The 24,407-nt window shown below is 42.6% G+C and overlaps 3 protein-coding genes across 4 annotated transcripts; 1 reads left to right on the top strand and 2 right to left on the bottom strand.

Annotated features, from left to right (window-relative positions):
* Nucleotides 1–202: 202 nt before the first annotated feature.
* Nucleotides 203–6,135, bottom strand: ube2c (ubiquitin-conjugating enzyme E2C). The gene is made up of 7 exons (XM_061932374.1): nt 6,009–6,135; nt 5,078–5,195; nt 4,774–4,801; nt 843–929; nt 556–760; nt 424–483; nt 203–344 (listed from the first exon to the last, which is right to left on the bottom strand). Exons 2-7 carry the CDS (start codon nt 5,176–5,178, stop codon nt 307–309), a joined length of 519 nt encoding a protein of 172 aa, XP_061788358.1. The 5' UTR covers nt 5,179–5,195; nt 6,009–6,135; the 3' UTR covers nt 203–306.
* A 302-nt stretch (nt 6,136–6,437) lies between these two features.
* Nucleotides 6,438–12,351, top strand: polr2j (RNA polymerase II subunit J). The gene is made up of 3 exons (XM_061932866.1): nt 6,438–6,672; nt 12,019–12,127; nt 12,194–12,351. Exons 1-3 carry the CDS (start codon nt 6,530–6,532, stop codon nt 12,293–12,295), a joined length of 354 nt encoding a protein of 117 aa, XP_061788850.1. The 5' UTR covers nt 6,438–6,529; the 3' UTR covers nt 12,296–12,351.
* Nucleotides 12,352–13,554: 1,203 nt separating this feature from the next.
* LOC133578429 (deoxynucleotidyltransferase terminal-interacting protein 1) lies at nt 13,555–23,605 on the bottom strand. 2 transcript variants are annotated; one of them, XM_061932865.1, is made up of 13 exons: nt 23,318–23,605; nt 23,180–23,250; nt 18,814–18,910; nt 18,653–18,751; nt 18,497–18,544; nt 18,361–18,411; nt 18,245–18,303; nt 18,131–18,173; nt 18,004–18,062; nt 14,161–14,221; nt 13,960–14,031; nt 13,833–13,888; nt 13,555–13,773 (listed from the first exon to the last, which is right to left on the bottom strand). In XM_061932865.1, exons 1-13 carry the CDS (start codon nt 23,447–23,449, stop codon nt 13,674–13,676), a joined length of 948 nt encoding a protein of 315 aa, XP_061788849.1. In that variant the 5' UTR covers nt 23,450–23,605; the 3' UTR covers nt 13,555–13,673. The 2 variants fall into 2 exon arrangements, with proteins under 2 accessions (XP_061788849.1, XP_061788848.1); XM_061932864.1 differs by having other exon boundaries at nt 18,485–18,544; nt 23,318–23,604.
* Between the last annotated feature and the right edge of the window lie 802 nt (nt 23,606–24,407).

The raw sequence follows: 24,407 nt of genomic DNA, 5'->3' as shown, positions 1-24,407 counted from the left end.
CCGCCGAAACTAACGGCGTTACAGTAACGCGTTACTTAGTAACGGCGTTACAGTAACGCGTTACTTAGTAACGGCGTTACAGTAACGCGTTACTTAGTAACGCGTTACTTAGTAACGCGTTACTTAGTAACGCGTTACTTAGTAACGCGTTACTTAGTAACGCGTTAGTCCCAACACTGTACAAGAAGGCATGTGATTTTGTGTGTTTTTGAATTAGGAACTTTATTGAAACGGCAAAGGCAAACAAACAAACAAATATATTGTACAAACAGAAGACACACAAATAATAAAAAAAGTGGGGCAAGTTCACTTCTGGAAGGTTGAGCGTAAATGAGCTTTGTAGGCTGGAAAATAAACATTAAAAAGATGTTAAGAGGCACAACTCCCATCAACTCCCATCAGCATCTTCTAACAGATTCTCACCTTCTTGATTTGACCAAAGCTCAGCAGCAGTCGTGTTCAACGGACTTTCTGTGTTGGGTTCTGAAAGGACCAAACAAAACTTGCGTCAGCCGACCAAACAAAGCGTTGGGAACTTATTCAGCAAGCGGGTACCTCCGAGCAAGCTCTGGATGGACAGCAGGACTGAGCGGACGTCCAGGAGTGCCGACCATTTGTCCTTAAGTATGTCCAGGCAGATGTAGCCCTGCTCGTTTACGTTGGGGTGAAAACACGGAGACAAGAAGCGGACTTGAGGAGCCTGGTAAGGATAACCGGCAGGGAACTCCAGAGACAACTTGTACCACAGACCCTCGTACACCTGAGACACACGCACACACAAGCGTGAGCGTAGACAGCTTCTCCTGACGGACACAGAGACAATCCAGAAAGAGGTCTCGTACCGTCCCCTCAGCGCCGTTGATAGTTGCGATCCATTTGAAGAGGTTTTCCGATTCGGGAAACGCAGTGATCCCCTTATCACCAGCCATCTGCATTGTTAGCACAGGTGACTTCACAATTACAAATAGCAACATAGTCATTAAAATGTCTTCTTGCACTATACACTAACAAAAAATATTTGTTTAACTTTACTTGGCAACCGTATTCAGTATTTGGACACTGATGTTACTACCTTTAGTATGAATGTTCATATACTGTAGCTCAGTCCGCCCTTAGTAACTACAGTCTGTGTAATAACGCTTGTTACTCGGGATGTAACGATATCAAAATCTCACAGTACTATACTATCACGGTATTAAGGCCACGGTACGATATTACTGTGGTATTTAAAAATATTTTAATGCCGTGACGCATCAAACCAAAACTTGGTGTGTAGTTTTTTTCTGGCTCTTTTACTTTGACGGTTCTGAAAATAACCTACCGTATTTTTCGGACTGTAAGTCGCAGTTTTTTTCATAGTTTGCGATTAATACTCAGGAGCGACTTATGTGTGAAATTATTAACACATTACCGTCAAATAAATGATAAATGGGTTGTACTTGTATAGCGCTTTTCTACCTTCAAGGTACTCAAAGCGCTTTGACACTACTTCCACATTTACCCATTCACACACACATTCACACACTGATGGAGGGAGCTGCCATGCAAGGCGCTAACCAGCACCCATCAGGAGCAAGGGTGAAGTGTCTTGCTCAGGACACAACGGACATGACGAGGTTGGTACTAGGTGGGGATTGAACCAGGGACCCTCGGGTCGCGCACGGCCATTCTTCCACTGCGCCACGCCGTCCCTATAATATCAAATATTATTATTTAGCTCATTCACGTAAGAGACTAGACGTACAAGATTTCATGGGATTTAGCGATTAGGAGTGACAGATTGTTTGGTAAACGTATAGCATGTTCTATATGTTATAGTTATTTGAATGACTCTTACCATAATATGTTACGTTAACATACCAGGCACGTTCTCAGTTGGTTATTTATGCCTCATATAACGTACACTTATTCAGCCTGTTGTTCACTATTCTTTATTTATTTTAAATTGCCTTTCAAATGTCTATTCTTGGTGTTGGGTTTTATCAAATAAATGTCCCCCAAAAATGCGACTTATATGTTTTTTTCCTTCTTTATTATGCATTTTCGGCCGGTGCGACTTATACTCCGGAGCAACTTATACTCCAAAAAATACGGTACATCTCTCAGAATCCTAGAGATTGTGCACTAGAGCGGTCCACAATGAGGGGCGTAGGGCGAATAAGAAAGCAGGAAGTGAAGTGTGTTCTACTTCATAGTGGATAAGAGGAATAGTTTTTTTCAAAATCCATTCATAACTATTTTAGTTATGTTGCTGACAAAGAAACAAACCCTGATGAAAACCTAACCTCTGTGGTGGCAGTAATAAAGCGCGCTACGTTCGTTGAGCGTTCCAAGTCAACTCGGCATGCGGTGGGGAAAGCACTTGTTGCACACTGAAGCTACTTAATAAACTACCATCACCCAGAAAAGATGAAGCCAGCGAAGTTAAACGACAATTCGTGAGGCATTTACATGATTAAAAGTTCAAATGTGAGTTAACTTTTCCGAGAAACTGTATTTTCGTTTACTGTAACGTGTTGTTTTCAGGTCTCCCTATGTCTAGCATTAAAAGATTACAGTTGGTACAAAATGTGGCTGCTAGACTTTTGACAAGAACAAAAAAAGTTTGATCATATTACGCCTATACTGGCTCACCTGCACTGGCTTCCTGTGCACTTAAGATGCGACTTTAAAGTTTTACTACTTCCGTATAAAATACTAAACGGTCTAGTTCCAGCCTATCTTGCTGATTGTATTGTACCATATGTCCCGGCCAGAAATCTGCATTCCGAGAACTCCGGCTTATTAGTGATTCCCAGAGCCCGAAATAAAGTCTATGGAGTGTTTTCTATTCGGACTCCAGTACTCTGGAATGCCCTCCCGGTAACAGTTAGAGATGCTACCTCAGTAGAAGCATTTAAGTCCCATCTTAAAACTCATTTGTATACTCTAGCCTTTAAATAGACCAGTTGATCTGCCGTCTCTTTTCTGCTCTGCCACCCTCTTCTGCGTGGAGAGGTTATTAGGTGACCACATGCACTAGCTGTTCAAAGTCGGGACCCGGGATGAACCACTCATCTGTGCATCAGTTGGGGACGTCTATGCGCTGCTGACTTGTGTCCACTCAAGATGATCCCCGTCTGGTCCCACTATGAACTGGACTCTCACACTAATAACTAGATCCACTTGACGTCCATTGCACCGGTCGCCCAGAGACGGGGTCCCTACATCTGCGGTTCCCTCCAAGGTTTCTCATTGTATCCCATTGGGATTGAGTTTTTTCTTGCCCTGATGTGGGATCTGTCGTTGTGGCTTGTGCAGCCCTTTGAGACACTTGTGATTAAGGGCTATATAAATACACTTTGATTGATTGCTTGATTTTCAAAACCATTTAAAAAAATGTCCATTGCGACTTTAACTTCTCGGAAAGTAAAAATTGAGAGACACAGTGGATGTTTCCGCACAATTCTGTGCACTTAAAATACTTGTTTATAGTATTAAATGATTAAATGGTAAATGGGTTGTACTTGCATAGCGCTTTTCTACCTTTTTTAAGGAACTCAAGGCGCTTTGACATTATTTCCACATTTACCCATTCACACACACACACACATTCACACACTGATGGCGGGAGCTGCCATGCATGGTGCTAACCAGGCCCATCAGGAGCAAGGGTGAAGTGTCTTGCTCAAGGACACAACGGATGTGACTAGGATGGTAGAAGGTGGGGATTGAACCAGTAACCCTCAGATTGCTGGCACGGCCACTCTCCCAACTTCGCCACGCCGTCCCCCCATTAGATTAGAACATTTTAGCATTATATTTGTGTTCAATTACTCTAAACATCCCTGCCACTTCATTTGACATATTATGGAATGTTTAAGTCATTTATTTGCCACAATAAGTGAAGTGAATTATATTTATATACCGCTTTTTCTCAAGTGACTCAAAGCGCTTTACATTGTGAAACCCAATATCTAAGTTACATTTAAACCAGTGTGGGTGGCACTGGGAGCAGGTGGGTAAAGTGTCTTGCCCAAGGACACAACGGCAGTGACTAGGATGGCGGAAGCAGGGATCGAACCTGCAACCCGCAAGTTGCTGGCACGGCCGCTCTACCAACCGAGCTATACCGCCCCCCAATAATATTGTACCGTGGCACTAATACCGTGATAATAATATACCGTGAGATTTTGATATTGTTACATTCCTAGTAGTTTATCAAGTAGCTTCGGTGTGCAGCAAATACTTTCCCTTGGCACGGTGCACCTTCACCGAGTCGGTTTTGGATTGGAATGCTCGAGAAAAATGTGGCGCGCTTTGCCAGAGAGGTTATGCTTTTGCCAGAGTTTGTTTGTTGGCAACAGAACTTAAACAGTTATTAGGATTTTGAAAAGAAACAATTCCTTTCTTATGTACTGTACTACAAAGTGGAATACAATTTACCTCCTGCTTCCTCTTTCGCTCTCCTTTATGGCACTCAACCCCCCCCCCCCCCCCCCACACACACACACACATTACGGTCCCACGCTGTGCAGAGGATTCTGGGTGATGCAATTTATTTTTTAAACCTGCCAAACCAAAAGTGCCAGGAAACAGACTACTCACCAAGTTTTCGTTTGACATCGTAACGCGTCGCAGCATTATTGAGAAGATTTTGAAACCGCAATATATAATGTTACATGTTCTAAACTTTGGTGTGGATCATTTCAAGCACAATAAGTAAACACAGAATGGAATGGTTAGCTTAAGAACTTATATCCTTTTGATTAAGATGCAATCAAAATCGCTCACCATCAGCGTCATCAGCTCCTTTTGCAGCCTGCACACAACAAAAACACCACATTTTAAAATGAAATCCACAACAATCAGTCCAGATGTTAAAGAGAGTATTACTATTAACCTCAATATGTTCCTTCCCTAATAAAAACACTTCAAATGGGCTCCCCCTCAAACAGGAGAGTGTTAATAATGACACAAGACCTACAACCTCTGAACTGGCAGGGACGGACATGAGGGTACTCTTGACATCACAGGGTGCATCTTCGATGACTAAAACAGACTTGGCCACCAGCTGTGTCCATGTTTTGCTTCTCACCGTTTTGTCACCGAGCCTTTGGCGAGGGTGATGCCGCCCTCGCTTCCCTTCAGCGCCGCGGCAGACGCTCCAGCGGCCGGGTCCACATTCTGGGATGCCATCACTGTTCCAGGTAGGCCTTTATAATAAAAAAAAACCGGTGTCGTTAGAGACAGCTTCACTACAGTACTTGTACTGTACTAATACTAGCTGGTAGTGATGGGTTGTTATGGTCGTTTCTTTGAAGTGAAGGACAGTAGCGGGCTCTTTAAAGTGAATAGGTCTTTTTTCTTCTTTTTATGTCTGGTTTTTCCTGTTAAAGCCGCACATGATCAGGTTGCTATACACACATTTACAGGAAATATTAATAGTTTCCCTGTAAATAGAGGGAAATGTACAAGTACACACAATAACATCCTTTCGCCTGAGATGGGTCTTTGTTGATGTTTTTTTAGTTTTATATAAAAAGGGACAAGCGGTAAAAAAATGGATGGATGGATTATATTTTTTGTAGCAGTCTGCTCTATGTTGAACACATTAATTCAACAATAAAAAACGTCATATGTGTACTTTATAAAATTACTTTTACACGTATATTGGTAATGAATCAGTTTATGCAACACAAAATCTAAAAGAGCCATTTTAGTAGCTGAAATTCCATCACCACTGACTGTGAATGTTACACCAAACAACTCTACACACATTAATAACTTACAGATCATTACTTCAAACTTTAATCTGATATTTGTAGGATCAAATCCTCCATAATTTGACGTTCCATCGTGTTGTTACTCCTTTAGCTCAGCACTACTGTAGCTCTGGCGGCTAACAAGTTAGCGTGTTGGTTCTGGCAAGAATGCCGCAATACATGAAAAACATTAAAAGCTCCTCGTGTCGGGTAAAGTAGACGCACTGTACATTTAGACCGAATATAATGTGTTGCTATACTCACCCTCTGACACAAAAGATAAGTCAAGAAAAAGATGTTATGTCCTTGATTTGAAATCAGTTTACTGCCGCCCCCAGTTTAAACGCACCGAATACTCAAAATTTGAGCCAATCAGCGACTGACTTTTAAATACAAACCTTCGCTGATAGCCAATAACAAGCCTCTTTAATGAGGGCCGTGTGTTGTGATTGGACTGGAGCATTATCCCGGAAATAGGGTAACAAAACCCGAACCATTCGATGTTATGACGTAATTACTTTTCTATCCAGGACTAAAATATTCGTAATTCTTCAAAATGGACCATTGTTTTGGACTGAAAAAGAAAAACCTGTAGAAACACGACAAACATGTTTAAATATTTCCATTCTAACGAAGATCATGTTTGATGCACTACCGCCCCGACCCGCAGCACGGCGCTAATCACGCATGCGATGACGACGAAGACGCGAGGCGGAAATAAAGATGACCGCTAGTAGTCGGCGCGCTTCCTCTTGGGTTTGTTGTGTTCAGCACGCTCCACAAAGATGAATGCGCCTCCAGCTTTTGAGTCATTTCTGTTGTTTGAGGGGGAGAAGAAGATCACAATCACAAAAGACACCAAAGTCCCCAACTCGTGTCTATTCACGCTGAACAAGGAGGACCACACATTGGGCAACATCATCCGCGCGTAAGTAGAGGCTAACCTAACAAGCTAACTACCAACTGGTCGTCAGGGTTATGATTCATTTGTTTCAGTTAAAGTAAAAGTACCACTGATAGTCACAGACACACACTAGGTGTGGTGAAATTACTATCTGCATTTGACCCACCCCCTTGTTCAACCCCCTGGGAGGTGAGGGGAGCAGTGAGCAGCAGCGGTGGCCGCGCTCGGGAGTCATTTTGGTGATTTAAAGTAAAAGTACCACTGATAGTCACACACACACTAGGTGTGGTGAAATTACTATCTGCATTTGACCCACCCCCTTGTTCAACCCCCTGGGAGGTGAGGGGAGCAGTGAGCAGCAGCGGTGGCCTCGCTCGGGAATCATTTTGGTGATTTAAAGTAAAAGTACCACTGATAGTCACACACTAAGTGTGGTGAAATTGCCCTCTGCAGTTGACCCATCCCCTTGTTCCACCCCCTGGGAGGTGAGAGGAGCAGTGAGCAGCAGCAGTGGTGGCCGCGCTCGAGAATCATTTTGGTGATTTAAAGTTAAAGTACCACTGATAGTCACACACACACACTAAGTGTGGTGAAATTGCCCTCTGCATTTGACCCATCCCCTTGTTCCACCCCCTGGGAGGTGAGGGGAGCAGTGAGCAGCAGCAGTGGTGGCCGCGCTCGAGAATCATTTTGGTGATTTAAAGTTAAAGTACCACTGATAGTCACACACACACACTAAGTGTGGTGAAATTGCCCTCTGCATTTGACCCATCCCCTTGTTCCACCCCCTGGGAGGTGAGGGGAGCAGTGAGCAGCAGCGGTGGCCGTGCTCGGGAATCATTTTGGTGATTTAAAGTAAAAGTACCACTGATAGTCACACACACACACACTAGGTGTGGTGAAATTGCCCTCTGCATTTGACCCATCCCCTTGTTCTACCCCCTGGAAGGTGAGGGGAGCAGTGAGCAGCAGCAGTGGTGGCCGCGCTCGGGAATCATTTTGGTGATTTAAAGTAAAAGTACCACTGATAGTCACACACACACTAAGTGTGGTGAAATTGTCCTCTGCATTTGACCCATCCCCTTGTTCCACCCTCTGGGAGGTGAGGGGAGCAGTGAGCAGCAGCGGTGGCCGCGCTCGGGAATCATTTTGGTGATTTAAAGTAAAAGTACCACTGATAGTCACACACACACTAAGTGTGGTGAAATTGTCCTCTGCATTTGACCCATCCCCTTGTTCCACCCCCTGGGAGGTGAGGGGAGCAGTGAGCAGCAGCGGTGGCCACGCTCGGGAATCATTTTGGTGATTTAAAGTAAAAGTACCACTGATAGTCACACACACACACACATTAGGTGTGGTGAAATTGCCCTCTGCATTTGACCCATCCCCTTGTTCCACCCCCTGGGAGGTGAGGGGAGCAGTGAGCAGCAGCGGTGGCCACGCTCGGGAATCATTTTGGTGATTTAAAGTAAAAGTACCACTGATAGTCACACACACACACATTAGGTGTGGTGAAATTGCCCTCTGCATTTGACCCATCCCCTTGTTCCACCCCCTGGGAGGTGAGGGGAGCAGTGAGCAGCAGCAGCGGTGGCCGCGCTCGAGAATCATTTTGGTGATTTAACCCCCAATTCCAACCCTTGATGCTGAGTGCCAAGCAGGGAGGTCCTATTTTTATAGTCTTTGGTATGACTCGGCCGGGGTTTGAACTCACGACCTGCCGATCTCAGGGCGGACACTGAGCAGGCTTCAGACATCAATCCATCCATTTTCTACCGCTTGTCCCTTTCGAGGTCGCTGGGGGTGCGGTAGCCTATCTCAGCTGTTTAACAATATACGTCAAGAAGCATTATCATTATGTGGTTTAAATGCCACATTTCAACATATCTGAAAAGCAGTAGGCAGAAGCAAAGCTTATATTTAATACTACCTCTTATCCATGCCTTTTACTGATAGTTAATTGACACCATAACTTGTACATGTTTACATTAAGTTCACTTGTTGTTTGAAAGAAGGGGATGTGTTGGGGAAAAATGAATATGCTATAACTTAATTGCCTGCTCAGTGGCCTAGTGGTTAGAGTGTCCGCCCTGAGATCGGTAGGTCGTGAGTTTAAAACCCGGCCGAGTCATACCAAAGACTATAAAAATGGGACCCATTACCTCCCTGCTTGGCACTTGGCATCAAGGGTTGGAATTTGGGGTTAAATCACCAAAATGATCCCCGAGCGCGGCCACCGCTGCTGCTCACTGCTCCCCTCACCTCCCAGGGGTTGGAACAAGGGGATGGGTCAAATGCAGAGGGTAATTCCACCACACCTAGTGTGTGTGACTATCAGTGGTAATTCAACTTTAACTCTTTATTGGTGTGATGGTCAATGAATGTTACTGTTTCATAGATTGGCCGGGGGTGCGACTTATACTCAGGAGCCACTTATGTGTGAAATTATTAACACATTACCGTAAAATATCATATAATATTATGTATCTCATTCACGTAAGAGACTAGACGTATAAGATTTCATGGGACTTAGCGATCGGGAGTGACAGATTGTTTGGTAAACGTATAGCATGTTCTATATGTTATAGTTATTTGAATGACTCTTACCATAATATGTTACGTTAACATACCAGTTGGTTATTTATGCCTCATATAACGTACACTTATTCAGCCTGTTGTTCACTATTCTTTATTTATTTTAAATTGCCTTTCAAATGTCTATTCTTGGTGTTGGGTTTTATCAAATAAATTTCCCCCAAAAATGCGACTTATATATGTTTTTTTCCTTTTTTATTATGCATTTTCGGCCTGTGCGACTTATACTCCAGAGCGATTTATAGTCCGAAAAATACGGTAGTAGATGAAACCATCGTACCATTAGTCGTATATGTACCACAATTCAATCTTAGGGCGGTCAGTTGATCGCAACTGGACTGTTTGGTTTGTCTTAGAAGTAGGACTAGATCTGACCAATCTAAGTCTATAAAAACAAACTGAAGAAGCCTACTGTGATGAGCGGCGAAACGTTTACTAAGACAAACCAAACAGTCCAGTTGCGATCGATTGAATGCCCTGAGATGACAATGACTTGGATGAATGAGAACATTCATAGACACATACCACAATTTGAGAATCACTGAACTAAACCATTCCCAACACTTCTGTGTTCACAGTCGTGCAAAAATGCTGTATTATGTAACACAAAACACATAACAAACCAAAAAGGTCCATTGTGATACTCAGTTGGTTATTTATGCCTCATATAACGTACACTTATTCAGCCTGTTGTTCACTATTCTTTATTTATTTTAAATTGCCTTTCAAATGTCTATTCTTGGTGTTGGGTTTTATCAAATACATTTCCCCCAAAAATGCGACTTATAAATGTTTTTTTTCCTTCTTTATTATGCATTTTCGGCCGGTGCGACTTATACACCGGAGCGATCTATACTCCGAAAAATACCGTATATACAGTGTAACCTCGATTTCAAACTTAATAGGTTCTTCAGCATTGTTCGCCAACCAAAGACTTCATATAGTGAAACAGAGTTTCCCATAAGAATCAATCTAAACATGAATAATTGGTTCCAACCTCAACAAAAGTCAAAAATGTACAAAATTTATAAACAGCATGATCGTATTGTAAGACAATTTTTCATTGTTTTGTTGGTTAGACCAGGTGTGAAGCGTAGCACTATTATTGTGAAGCCACCAACCAGATGTGTGTGATTGGTATGAGAAAAGACTTGACAAGTATTGCAGAAAATCTCAGGTAAAAGTGACTTTAGATTTCTTCTCTACCGTCTTTGTTTCTGCTCAGCTTGTATTTCATCCTTCTAAAGCAGTTTGAGTATCAATCTAAATTTTTTATGTTATTAATGCACTTAACTGGGGCGGTATAGCTCGGTTGGTAGAGTGGCCGTGCCAGCAAATTGAAGGTTCCAGGTTCGATTCCCGCTTCCGCCATCCTCGTCACTGCCGTTGTGTCCTTGGGCAAGACACTTTACCCACCTGCTCCCAGTGCCACCCACACTGGTTTAAATGTAACTTAGATATTGGGTTTCACTATGTAAAGCTCTTTGAGTCACTAGAGAAAAGCGCTATATAAATATAATTCACTTCACTTCACTAACTGTAATCCAAACACGGACGTGAAGCTTCTCCTCACTCCAAGCAGCAATGCGCACTGGCAGCGTTCGCTCCAATAATGTCGTCTCACGGCGTTTGAGGGTAAAATTGTCTTGTCTTGTCCAGAGAACGACTTGCCATGGCTTTGGATCTGAGATTTTCATCAGGTCCCCCTTTTTTTGCGCAGTTCTGCTAGCCATTTTGGAACCTGTGGCTCAACAGTAACTGAACGCCATTACACATTTCCCCCAAACTACGGAACGGACCGAGGGTCAAAAATGTTCCAATCCCTTGTGTTGAAAAATGATAAGTGTCATAACCTCCTTACACATGCTCCCATCTTCCCCAAACGTTTTGATGGCGGGTCGGGACGTCGGGTGGGATTAAGACTGCAAATGTCATGCATGCCGGCCAACTTGCGTAAACCGCGCGGCGCAAATGTTTTTTTTGCTAAGAAAGTATATGGTCTTGTTCACGAGTGAGGGAAGAGTGGATCGTGAGATCGACAGGCGGATCGGTGCGGCGTCTTCAGTAATGCGGACGCTGTATCGATCCGTTGTGGTGAAGAAGGAGCTGAGCCGGAAGGCAAAGCTCTCAATTTACCGGTCGATCTACGTTCCCATCCTCACCTATGGTCATGAGCTTTGGGTTATGACCGAAAGGACAAGATCACGGGTACAAGCGGCCGAAATGAGTTTCCTCCGCCGGGTGGCGGGGCTCTCCCTTAGAGATAGGGTGAGAAGCTCTGTCATCCGGGGGGAGCTTAAAGTAAAGCCGCTGCTCCTCCACATCGAGAGGAGCCAGATGAGGTGGTTCGGGCATCTGGTCAGGATGCCACCCGAGCGCCTCCCTAAGGAGGTGTTTAGGGCATGTCCGACCGGTAGGAGGCCACGAGGAAGACCCAGGACACGTTGGGAAGACTATGTCTCCCGGCTGGCCTGGGAACGCCTCGGGATCCCCCGGGAGGAGCTGGACGAAGTGGCTGGGGAGAGGGAAGTCTGGGCTTCCCTGCTTAGGCTGCTGCCCCCGCGACCCGACCTCGGATAAGCGGAAGAAGATGGATGGATGGATGGATGGATATATGGTTTATTTTAGTATTTAAAAAATAATAATACAACTTTGTTAAAATATTTCAGTGTGTGTGTAAGTATTTTCTGAGCACATTCCACATGAATAACTGATATGAACTGTTCCTATTGTTTACATCCCTAATTGTATCATTTTCTGTGTGCTTTTGAACAGACAGCTGCTGAAAGATCCTCAGGTTCTCTTTGCTGGTTATAAAGTTCCTCATCCTCTGGAACACAAGATTGTCATCCGAGTGCAGACAACACCTGACTACAGTCCACAGGTAACAGTGGAACACACACACACACACCCGCACAAACATGCTGCAATCAGACTTTTATTTTGACAGGAAGCCTTCACAAATGCCATCACTGACCTCATCAGTGAGTTGTCCCTGCTGGAGGAGCGCTTCAGAGTGGCCATCAAGGACAAACAAGAAGGCATTGAGTGACGTCACTCCTTCACCTACAATGTTTTCTTATTGTAAATAAAGACTTTCACATTGTCTTTAGTGTCCTTCAAAATGTGTATGACGCTAACTTTGTTGAGCATTGAGCATTGTCACTACCCGATCAGTACCAGAAGACCACGCCATTTCCTGTCTATTTGTTTTACGGCAGTTATGGTCATGCACGCCGTCACAGTTACCATGGTTTTCTTTTTTGTCATTTTTATGTCAGTAACAATATCATGTAAAAGATTATGTACAAAACAAACGTTCTTTAAGAATACAGTATTTTTGAACCGGTACAGAAACCCGATGTGCTCAGCAGAGAAGAAATAGATATTTTTCATTTCTTTACATCATTTCTATAACTGATGATTTAAAAGTGTACATTTTGGTAGGTCTGCAGGTGTTGATTTATGTGCATCGTTTAAAAAAATAATTTGAAAAGTAAATAATTTGATGAGTCAGTGGCGCCCCCTTGCGCCATTCATTGTAACTATAGAAGAGTGAAAGCGGTTGAAATTGCGGCGATTTTTGTTAAATCTTCATCTTGTTTGTTTTTTATTGTTGTTTGTTACTACTAGATAAAGCTATTCTTTTTATTCAAAACAAAACATTCAACTATCACAGCACGTGACGTCACAACAAATTGCTAGAAAGGCAGTGATGTAAGTCTCCGGGGTAGTGACAAGCATCGCTGTGTCGTGAACTAGTGATTCTCAAACTGAGGTACCCATCTAGTGGTACGCCAAAGAATCACTTGTTTGAAGTACAATGTTTAATTTTCCTATATTCCAACAGTTTTACTATTCAAACTGTGTAATGTGGCCAAAAATATTAAATCTACTTGTTAAATAAAACCTCTGCCTTGTTTTTAATAAATAGGTCTCCTACGCTACTAGATTTTTTTTTGGTCATTATTGTGGTACTTGGAGAGCCAAGTATTTTCTGAGGTGGTAAGTTTGACAACCACTGGTGTACACTAATGGTTTCTACCGTCGTGTAATATAGAAGTTTTTTGTTTTTTTTAATGGCTGTTCAAACGCCACCGAGTAGAAGAAAAATGTCTGAGCGCGCCGTATGCTGCTTGAGGGACAGGAGGGAAAACATTTCAGGCCTTGCTGGAAGTTTGCTGAGAGTCAATGTTGCTTTTTTATCAATGGAACCCTCTTAAAATAGTTCTTCACTACTAGCACTAAACAATCATTTTAGTTTGCCGCACTTCAGATCCCCCTGATGTAGTTGAATAAATCATCACATGACACGTTTTGTTTCTTTTAAAACAGACATTAAAATTACAATCACAGCCTGCTGCTGGTCACATGATCAGTTATGAACTGATCATGCAACTCTGCAACCTACCCCCCGTAGGTTGCAGAGGTCAGTCTCTGTCAGCTTCCATTGCTCTCTGCATCTTCTCCACCATCCACGGAGGCACGGTGAAGGGCTTCATCTCGTCCATCTTGACGTCTGGACAGTCCCTGCACACACACGCACACACTCAGCGCATGCGGGTTACCATAGCGACATCAAGACTCACTTGTACTCGTCACTGCGAGACAGATCCTGGATGTCCTCCTCAATCAGCAGGTAGGCCTGACCAATCAATCACATATTGTATGATCCTCAACCATTCTGTCGTCATGGTAACGGGAGCTTAATCTCACCATCTTCCCTCCTGTCGCCCTCATATGGTGACGCTCGGCCAGCCACTGCTTGTCTTTTGTGTCCGCTGCATACTGGCGCACACACACACACACACACACACACACTATGGTCATGCGTAAGAACGACTCATTCTCAACATGTGTTACCATGACAACAACTATGTAGCCATTGTGGCAGCTGAGGTCACGGTGTGTGTTTACCTTAAACATGTCAGCGTGTTTGATATAAATCCGTCCTCTGGTCCCGCCCATCCCGAGTGCCCTGCACAGTAACACCACGACACGTAAAGTAACACACTTGATAACGCTTTAATGATAGCCACAGCTTGACCCTGGAACAGACTATTTCTATTCATATGATTAGTTGTCATGCTTTACTATTGAGACTACACTTCTTTTTACACTTGTACGACACTTAAAAATGTTAAAATAAGACTTGAAAAAATGACATGTACACTTGATAAAGCTTTTACAATGGCCACAGCTTGACCATGGAACAGACTATTTCTATTCACGTGTTTTGTTATGTTTAACGATTATACATTGGTTCATTTCTTTTTACTTTTGTATGATACTTAATATTAAAATGTGACTTAAAAATGACATGTACACTTAAGGGTTTCTATTAACATGTTTGATTCTTATGTTTAACTACTATACACTGCTTAACTTCTTTTTACACTTGTGTGACACTTGAAAATGTTCAAATGTGACAACCTGTACACTAAGCTTTTATGATGGCCACAGTTTGACCATGGAACAGACATTTTTATTTACACTATGTTTGTCAGAATAATTGTATCTAAGTTATCACAAAACTTTGTGTTGCCATGAGTTCCCTGCGAGAGGACAAAAGCTGTCTTTGATCCTACCAAGCAAAAGGCTTGTAAAACTCCACTGTGTAGGATGGGAAGCGCCATGAAGGTGTCGGTTTCTTTGATGTATTGTAATCCACAGGAAGATTTTGTCCTGACCCAAGATCTACAAAGCGGAGAAGAAGCAGGGCCTGACCCCCCTCCAGGCACCTTTTCTTTGAACTGTTTTGCAACCAAAGGCAGCAGCTGTTAAACGACCCCCTTCCTTTAGAAACAGCTGTTGCCATGTAATCAGGGAAAGTCCAAATAAAAGAGGAGGCGTACAATCTTTCGTCAGAGCGTGGTGGGAGACTGTGCAAGAGTACAGCCCAGACGTTTCTCCTCAATTGAGCTAAATTGAATTTTGTCTCTGTTTAATTCCTTGCTTATTTGTCTGTTTAATAGATGTCATCAGTGTTTGAACCTGACAATGTTTGGTTGTTATGTTTAACTACGGTATTATACACTGCTTCACTTCTCTTCACACTTGTGTGACACCTTAAGAATCATAGAATGTGACTCACAAATTACATGTACACTTAAGGTAAAACTGCACATTTGGGGGAATGTTGCCTATTGTTCACAATCATGAGAGACAAGAAGACAAAAGGTTTGTGTTTTTGCAGCCTAACATGTAAAAATTGGCTGGTTCTTGGTGGCTAGTAATGCAGCTAATGAGAGCAATCAATTCTGCCTTTAAATCACTTTCAAAAATGCATCCAAAAAACGCCAACAATACTTCATATACAATCCGTAACCCGTATAAACCAAGCTGTAGCAACATTGTTATTGTAAGAGCAAACACTGAGGAACTGTTTTTCTAGCGTAGTAACATATCGCCATGCTATATGAATTGATTAATGTGGACCCCGACTTAAACAAGTTGAAAAACTTATTCGGGTGCTACCATTTAGTGGTCAATTGTACGGAATATGTACTGTACTGTGCAATCTACTAATACAAGTTTCAATCAATCAATCATGGTATTAGCCGTAAGCTAGCCTCTGCGTCAGCAGCTGAATCGCTTTTGAGGTTGTATGCCCAACACAATGCCATAGGACCCCAATCTGTACTGACTGAAAAACATGAACAATCATATTACAGAATCTGTAAAGTATTAGCTCACATTTCATGTTTTGTTTGTACACATTTAGGTCGACAACGTATGTACTGCAGTTGTAAAAACACACATGATGTGCTGCGTGTGTCATGATTAATATCATAGTGACTCACTTAATGGACAGTTTTGTCCAGCTGGCCAGGGAAGTTTTTTTCAAGTTGACTTTGGGTAAACACACCCTTTATGTCAGCATAGCTGAGCTCCAAGTTCCACAATTATAGCCGCAAGTCAGGCCGATCTCACTCTCTCGGCTTCCGTCTGTTCCAACGTTTCACCCTGTTTGTGCTCGCTTCTATAAGCAGCAGTTCATCCTCCGTATATTCAGCTTCAAAAAGATAAGGTTGTGGATGCTCATTTGTCCAAAATAGTCGTCTTCGTTGTCTGTTACCAAGCCTGCCATGATTAGAACACACTTGTGTTGGTTTCCAGAAGTAGGGACACACATTTGTTGCCGGAAGTTGGAAGTGCGCTGCTATTGAAACGGAAATAAATGCGCCAAGGAAAGAAGTTCCAGTAATGCATAAAAGGAAGGAAACACGGTAAATATTGAACACATTACATATTGTTATGAACGTGTCTGTTACTACATTATATAAATACTTACAGTGTGTATAAAATGTTGATGGAGGGTTTTGAAGTTGTTTTAGAGGGCTTTAAAGGCTACAAGGTGACTCCCATTAGCCGCATTTTGCAAGCATTTTTTAATCATCTTTAGGATCCTAAAAAAAAAAGACATTTGTGTTGTTGTCTTTTATAATTATGAACAATAAATAAAATTCCCCATTAGTGCAGTTCCCATTTTAAAGCTTTACGACCATAGTTTGACACTGAAACAGATTATTTGTATTCATCAGTTTTGTTATGTTTTGCTATTATACACGGCTCCACTTCTTTTTACATTTGTATGACACCTTAAGACTCATAAAACGTGACTCAGACATGAGATGTCGCCTTAAAGTTTTAAATGGCCGCAGCTTGACCCTGGAACACATTGTTTCCATTCATTTATGTTATGTTTAACGATTACACATTGGTTCATTTCTTTTTATTCTTGTATGACACTTAAGAATGTTATAATCCATCCATCCATCCATTTTCTATCTTTTTCCCTATTCGGGGTCGCGAGGGGTGCTGGAGCCTATCTCAGCTGCATTCGGGCGGAAGGCGGGGTACACCCTGGACAAGTCACCAACTTATTGCAGGGCCAACACAGATAAACAGACAACATTCACACTCACATTCACACACTAGGGCAGTGGTTCTTAACCTTGTTGGAGGTACCGAACCCCACCAGTTTCATATGTGCATTCACCGAACCCTTCTTTATTGAAATTTTTTTATTTTTTTAAATTCCAGACAGAGTTATACGTTTTTTTTTTACTGGTGCACAAAATGAACCGTGCATCAACATCACCTTGTTCAAAAAACAAAACCAACACAGTGCATGAACTCACAACAAATTGCACACCTGCAAATCAGATGGAAAATTAGAGGGAACATTGTTTGGGGGTATCCATAATACGCCGATAGCGAGAAGTTTTTATTTACACGATGAGTCGGGTGTGTCTTGACCTCCGCGGTGGAGGCTCCGCCGAACCCCTGAGGCCGACTTACCAAACCCCTAGGGTTTGATCGAACCCAGGTTGAGAACCACAGCAATAGGGCCAATTTAGTGTTGTCAATCAACCTATCCCCAAGTGCATGTCTTTGGAGGTGGGAGGAAGCCTGAGTACCCGGAGGGAACCCACGCAGTCACGGGGAGAACATGCAAACTCCACACAAAAAGATCCGAGCCCGGGATTGAACTCAGGACTACTCAGGACCTTCGTATTGTGAGGCACATGCACTAACCCCTGTGCCACCCGAATGTTAAAATGTGACTTAAAAATGACATGTACACTTAATGAACCATTTATGACGACCGCGGTTTGTCCCTGGAACATTTCTATTTCCTTGATTTGCTACGGGTATAAATTGTTTGCCGCGGCAAACAAACGTGAGTTTTTGATGGCGTTCCCTACCTTCCGTCAATCGTGTCATGTGACACCATGTGATGTCGATGTGACTCACTTGTTGGCCCTGGAGCCCAGAACGAACGTGCTGCCTTCACTCAGCCTGGACGGGTCCCACTGAGTGAAACAATCAATAAGCCGAGGTGCGCTAGCATATTAGCTCCTCCTCCTGGTCAAAGACTCACCTTAGGTCCTTCTCTCTTGATGGCTTCAGACTTGACCTTGTTGCTGAGGACATAAAACAGTGTCAGGTCCTTCCTAGCACCACGGGACAAAAGCTCTTCAGCAACGATACTCACTGACTGGAAACGGTCAAAGAACGATCCGACGCGGCTGCACCGCCACTACGGTTTTTCCTCTGAGGAGACAACAAGCTGAGCCGAGTGGTCCACGGACTACATGAAAGACCGCTTACCTTTTTGGGTACGGGGCTTCCTCTCTGGCTGCAGGCGTCTTCTCTGGCCCTCTGACAGAGCGGGAACACCAATCGCACGTCAGACGCATCCAGAAGAGCTACGAGCGCGCACGCGATGTCCTACCTTGATGCCCACCTCTGAGCCGGACTTCTTCACGTCACTTTCCGGAAACAACAGTTTGGCCTGCGACAGCATCGCGGATCCCCGTGGCAACCCCAAGAACAACACAACGACAAGAACAGGTTCAAAAGCATTCTGGGATATTTGGCGGTGTCGCGGCATTGCTCTTACGTGTTCCAGAACGTTCCTGCAGGCCTCCTTTATCAGCTGATCGGTCTGGACCTCCTCTCCAACGTTCTCCTTGACGTTTTCTGCAGCCTTCTCAAAGAACTAGAAGCAGTGCAACCCTAGTAAGAACCACGCGCACGCACACACATGCAAAAACCGCTGACCTTTTGGTATTTCCTGAACACAGCCATGATGTCATCATTGAAGCTGGGCTGTAGGACCGACCTCAGAAGGTCCATGGACACCTGAGGGTCTGTGTAACTACACACACACACACACATTCTTGTATTTGTTACCTTCTTGAGACCTCCAAAAAATGCCTCCCTCTTTAGGACCACCCTTTCTAGATATATAAAGATTTTTATTTACATTAATAATATATACATACTACACAAATATAAAAAAAGTAAGCTTTTAGGAAATGTTTTGTTTGTAATTGGTTTTTAATCATTATTTACTTCAAGTTAATACAGTATGTCTCTATATACCGTATTTTTCGAACTATAAGTCGCAGTTTTTTTCATAGTTTGGCTCCAGTGTGACTTATATATGTTTTTTTCCTTCTTTATTATGCATTTTCGGCAGGTGCGACTTATACTCCGGAAAATACGGTACATGTTTATTTTTTTATTTTTTCATAATTTTTTGTCAAAGGGGGTGCATTTCAATTTCTTACACACACTTGTTATTACATATGTTGGCCAGAGGGGGAGCACTTCAAATTTTTACACACACTTGTTATTTCATATGTTGACCAGAGGGGGAGCACTTTTAAAACCGACCCACGATCAATTTGAAAAATCCCTCCTTTTTGGGACCACCCTAATTTTGATAGATTTCTCCACCAGGGGTGCAGATGAGATCTCTATTTTTTGTTTTTTGTAATATGCTTAAGGCCGATGACAAAAGAGTCACGGACCACAGATGGCCCCTGTTCCGCACTTTAGGCAACCCAGCTGTAGAAGCTAACTGTTAATGGCCACTATAGTCTTAGTGCCTTAGTGTATTTGTCCATCCTATGGTCACATATGGGATGCGGGTTGTCTTACATCAGCACCGGAAGTCGTAAACTCAGCTGTTCACCTGGCAGATTTTTTTGGGGATGAATTTTTTTGATTGATTGATTGAGACTTTTATTAGTAGGTTGCACAGCGAAGTACATATTCCGTACAATTGACCACTAAATGGTAACACCCGAATACGTTTTTCAACTTGTTTAAGTCGGGGTCCACTTAAATTGATTCATGATACAGATGTATACTATCATATATACTATCATAATAATACAGTCATCACACAAGATAATCATCAGGGTGTATACATTGAATTATTTACATTATTTACAATTCGGGGTGTGGAGGGGGGGTTAGGTTAGGTTTGGTTGTTATCATCAGTAATCAACAATTGAAAACAGAGAAATGGATATTGAAACAGTGTAGGTCTGACTTGGTAGGATATGTACAGCAAGTAGTGGACATAGAGAGAGAGAGAGAGATCAGAAGGCATAAGAAAAATATCTGCATTTGATTGTTTACATTTGATTATTAACAACAATCCGGGGAGGGTGTTAGTTTAGGGTTGAAGTTGCCTGGAGGTGTACTTTTATTGCGGTTTTGAAGGAGGATAGAGATGCCCTTTCTTTTATACCTGTTGGGAGAGCATTCCACATTGATGTGGCATAGAAAGAAAATGAGTTAAGACCTTTGTTAGTTCGGAATCTGGGTTTAACGTGGTTAGTGGAGCTCCCCCTGGTGTTGTGGTTATGGCGGTCATTTACGTTAAGGAAGTAGTTTGACATGTACTTCGGTATCAGGGAGGTGTAGCGGATTTTATAGACTAGGCTCAGTGCAAGTTGTTTTACTCTGTCCTCCACCCTGAGCCAGCCCACTTTGGAGAAGTGGGTAGGAGTGAGGTGTGATCTGGGGTGGAGGTCTAGAAGTAATCTGACTAGCTTGTTCTGGGATGTTTGGAGTCTAGATTTGAGGGTTTTGGAGGTGCTAGGGTACCAGGAGGTGCATGCGTAACCAAAAAAGGGTTGAACGAGAGTTCCCGCCAGAATCTTCATGGTGCTTTTGTTGACCAGAGAGGAGATTCTATAGAGAAATCTCGTTCGTTGGTTGACCTTTTTGATTACCTTGGTTGCCATTTTATCACAGGAAAGATTAGCCTCTAGAATGGAACCTAGGTAGGTGACCTCATCCTTCCTGGTGATAACAATGTCACCCACTTTTATAGTGAAGTCATTGACTTTCTTAAGGTTTATGTGGGACCCAAACAGGATGGATTCTGTTTTACCCAAGTGTATGGATAGCTAGTTGTCAGCGAGCCAGGTGCAAGTTCTACAGAGTTCAGCACTGAGGGATTTTCTCCACCTGTGACTTGTCCTTGTCTGATACCAGCAGGGCCGAGTCATCCGCAAACAAGAACAATTCACAGTCGCATGCCGATGACAAGTCGTTTATGTATATTAGGAACAGTAAAGGCCCCAATATACTGCCTTGGGGGACTCCACAGCTTACTGAGAGGGGGGGACACGGTGCCGTTCACCTCTACCACCTGTTCCCTCCCCCCCAAGTAAGATTGCATCCAGCTCGATGAAGTTTTGTCAAATCCGATTGGTCTGAGCTTATCCAACAGTATAGCGTGGTCAACGGTGTCAAAGGCCTTCTGAAGATCCAACATGACCATTATAGGGAAGTCCTTCTTTAGCCGCTGTCTTGTTTTATCATATATTGCTGCCTTTGCACCTGTCAATGTTTACTTGTGTATGCACATTTAATCAACAACAAATCCTGACTTTGGAGCAATGTTCGTGGACTCCAGTATTTGGCTCTCTATTAGATGCAATGGTTTTCCGTATTGGGACCATGATTCCGTTCCTAACTTGTTCACCGGTCCTCATATGGAAGGTACTTTTCCTTTTTGATGTCTCAAGAAGGGTAGGAATACAAGAGAACACAAAAAGCGTAGGAGAAGCCAGGGGTGCAAATGAGATCTCTATTTTTGTTTTTTTGTAATGTGCTTAAGGCCGATGACAAACGAGTCACGGACCACAGATGGCCCCAGTTACGTACTTTGGGCAACTCAGCTGTATAAGCTAACTGTTAATGGCCACTATAGTCTTAGTACCGTAGTGTATTTGTTCATCCTATAGTCACATATGGGACGTGGGTTGTCTTACGTCAGCACCTAAAGTCGTAAGCTCAGCTGTTCACCTGGCGGGTTTTTTCGGGGATGAATAGGGAAGTCCTTCCTTAGCTGCAGTCTTGTTTTATCATACATTGCTGCCTTTTGCCCCTGTCAATGTTTACTTTTGTATGCACATTAAATCAACAAAAAAATCCCGACTTTGGAGCAATGTTCACAGACTCTAGTATTTGGCTCTCTATTAGATGCAATGGTTTTCTCCGTATTGGGACCATGATTTATGTCCTGACTTGTTCACCGGTCCCGATGACAAACGAGTCACGGACCACAGATGGCCCCAGTTCCGTACTTTGGGCAACCCAGCTATATAAGCTAACTGTTAATGGCCACTATAGTCTTAGTACCGTAGTGTATTTGTTCATCCTATAGTCACATATGGGCTGTGGGTTGTCTTACGTCAGCACCTAAAGTCGTAAACTCAGCTGTTCACCTGGCGGATTTTTTCGGGGATGAATAGGGAAGTCCTTCCTTAGCTGCAGTCTTGTTTTATCATATATTGCTGCCTTTGCACCTGTCAATGTTTACCTTTGTATGCACATTAAATCAACAAAAAAACTTTGGAGCAATGTTCACGAACTCTCGTATTTGGCTCTCTATTAGATGCAATGTTTTTCCGTATTGGGACCATGATTCCGGTCCTAAGTTGTTCACCGGTCCTCATATGGAAGGTACTTTTCCTTGTTGATGTCTCAAGAAGGGTAGGAATACAAGAGAACACACAAAGTGTAGAAGGAGCCAGGGGTGCAAATGAGATCTCTATTTTTTGTTTTTTGTAATGTACTTAAGGCCGATGACAAACGAGTCACGGACCACAGATGGCCCCTGTGCCGCACTTTGTGCAACCCAGCTGTAGAAGCTAACTATTAATGGCCTATAGTCTTAGCACCGTAGTGTATTTGTCCATCCTATGGTCACATATGGGACGCGGGTTGTCTTACGTCAGCACCAAAAGTCGTAAACTCAGCTGTTCACCTGGCGGGTTTTTTCGGGGATGAATAGGGAAGTCCTTCTTTAGCTGCCGTATTGTTTTATCATATATTGCTGCCTTTGCACCTGTCAATGTTTACTTTTGTATGCACATCAAATCAACAACAAATCCTGACTTTGGAGCAATGTTCACGGACTCTAGTATTTGGCTTTGTATTAGATGCAATGGTTTTCCGTATAGGGACCATGATTCCGGTCCTAAGTTGTTCACCGGTCCTCATATGGAAGGTACTTTTCCTTGTTGATGTCTCAAGAAGGGTAGGAATACAAGAGAACACACTAAGTGTAGGAGAAGCCAATGGAGGCAGTAGAATGTCAACTCAAATCAGTTCTGACCTGACTGTCATTTGTGATCGTCTTCCCCTCCTGTGAATGTGTCTGTGTTTGATCATCAGGTTCCATGGGTTCTAGAAGAACACACAGACAACTAGAAACCAGGTAACTCGATTTAAAAAAAACGTCTCCATTCGTTACCGGGTTGTGTTCCCGGCCGTCCTGCTGCATCCAGTCCCGGTCTCCCTCTCCACGGTGGGCTCCCATCGAACCAACTAGCGCAGCTAAGCTAACAACAGCTGAACAAGCTAAAGTAGTCTCAAATGTCACCATATAACGTGTCCAACGAACCGGAAACGCGGTATTAATTGCGTGAGTAAGGACGGTCAGGTTGAAGCTAAACAAAACATTTAATGACTCACTTTTTTTACGTGAGTCAGGTTCCGATTTTGTCGAATTATTCCGGTTTCCGGTCACTTCAGATTAAAAACCTATTGTTTTGAAGCTACTGACTTCCGGACTATCCACATTTACAAAGATTTTGGTATAACATAGGATTGTGCCATTTAAGTCAGTGTATGTTTTGGTTATTTAATTTTAATTTTAAGGATGGGAATTGACTAACAAAAACCATTGGTTTGTTTGAATTTTATTTTGAAACACAAAAATAAAATTGAAAGACAAAAAAATGTCTTCATTTTCAGCGTTAAACAGCAAATACTGGAGTTAGATTTGTATTTCATATTTCATATAACAAACATTAAATTTAGCAGTCAGCAGAAACAAAAAACCCGACATAAAACAAGATGTTTTCCATATATTGACACCGGAAACGGAAGTTGGTATTTATAGACAAAACCGCGGACCGACTTATTGTTATATCCTGCGTTTATATGGAAAACCTTTTACAACAGGATACAGTTGTATTATTATTTATTTATTTTACAATTGTTTTGTTTCCACTGAATGGTGATTAAAATGTTTGTTACATGAAATAAAATAAAAATAAATTAATCAATTTATGTTTTTGTTTTTCAATGTAAAATGTAACTAAACCACTGGTTTGTTTTTTCAAATACCGTTGATGAAAAGAAAATTCAATGACCAAAACATACACTGACCCATTTGCAGCCTGTGGCTCGCTTTTTTTATTGAGCCATGGCCAATTGTAGAATCAAAAGTAAAAAAAAAAAAAAGAAAATGTAAGAAAAATAAAGAAAAAAGGCACAATGTAAATAAATAGCTTAAAAATATTCAACAATTATTTAAAGTGCCGCCGCCTTTAATTTTT

Source organism: Nerophis lumbriciformis, linkage group LG38 (assembly GCF_033978685.3).
Source record: "Nerophis lumbriciformis linkage group LG38, RoL_Nlum_v2.1, whole genome shotgun sequence".
Lineage (NCBI taxonomy): Eukaryota > Metazoa > Chordata > Actinopteri > Syngnathiformes > Syngnathidae > Nerophis > Nerophis lumbriciformis.
Note: the sequence above shows the minus strand (reverse complement) of the source record. Positions and strands in the feature narration are given on the sequence as shown.

Coding starts and splice junctions, on each gene's coding strand:
- ube2c (XM_061932374.1), bottom strand. CDS start 5,178: ATGGCATCCCAGAATGTGGACCCGGCCGCTGGAGCGTCTGCCGCGGCG. Junction 4,802..5,077: donor AAAGGCTCGGTGACAAAACG/GTGAGAAGCAAA, acceptor TGTTGTGTGCAG/GCTGCAAAAGGAGCTGATGA. Junction 930..4,773: donor AGGAGCTGATGACGCTGATG/GTGAGCGATTTT, acceptor CTAACAATGCAG/ATGGCTGGTGATAAGGGGAT.
- polr2j (XM_061932866.1), top strand. CDS start 6,530: ATGAATGCGCCTCCAGCTTTTGAGTCATTTCTGTTGTTTGAGGGGGAG. Junction 6,673..12,018: donor TTGGGCAACATCATCCGCGC/GTAAGTAGAGGC, acceptor GCTTTTGAACAG/ACAGCTGCTGAAAGATCCTC. Junction 12,128..12,193: donor CACCTGACTACAGTCCACAG/GTAACAGTGGAA, acceptor TTATTTTGACAG/GAAGCCTTCACAAATGCCAT.
- LOC133578429 (XM_061932864.1), bottom strand. CDS start 23,449: ATGGTGACATTTGAGACTACTTTAGCTTGTTCAGCTGTTGTTAGCTTA. Junction 18,545..18,652: donor GCAGGAACGTTCTGGAACAC/GTAAGAGCAATG, acceptor ATGCTGTCGCAG/GCCAAACTGTTGTTTCCGGA. Junction 13,889..13,959: donor GGGCGACAGGAGGGAAGATG/GTGAGATTAAGC, acceptor TTGATTGGTCAG/GCCTACCTGCTGATTGAGGA.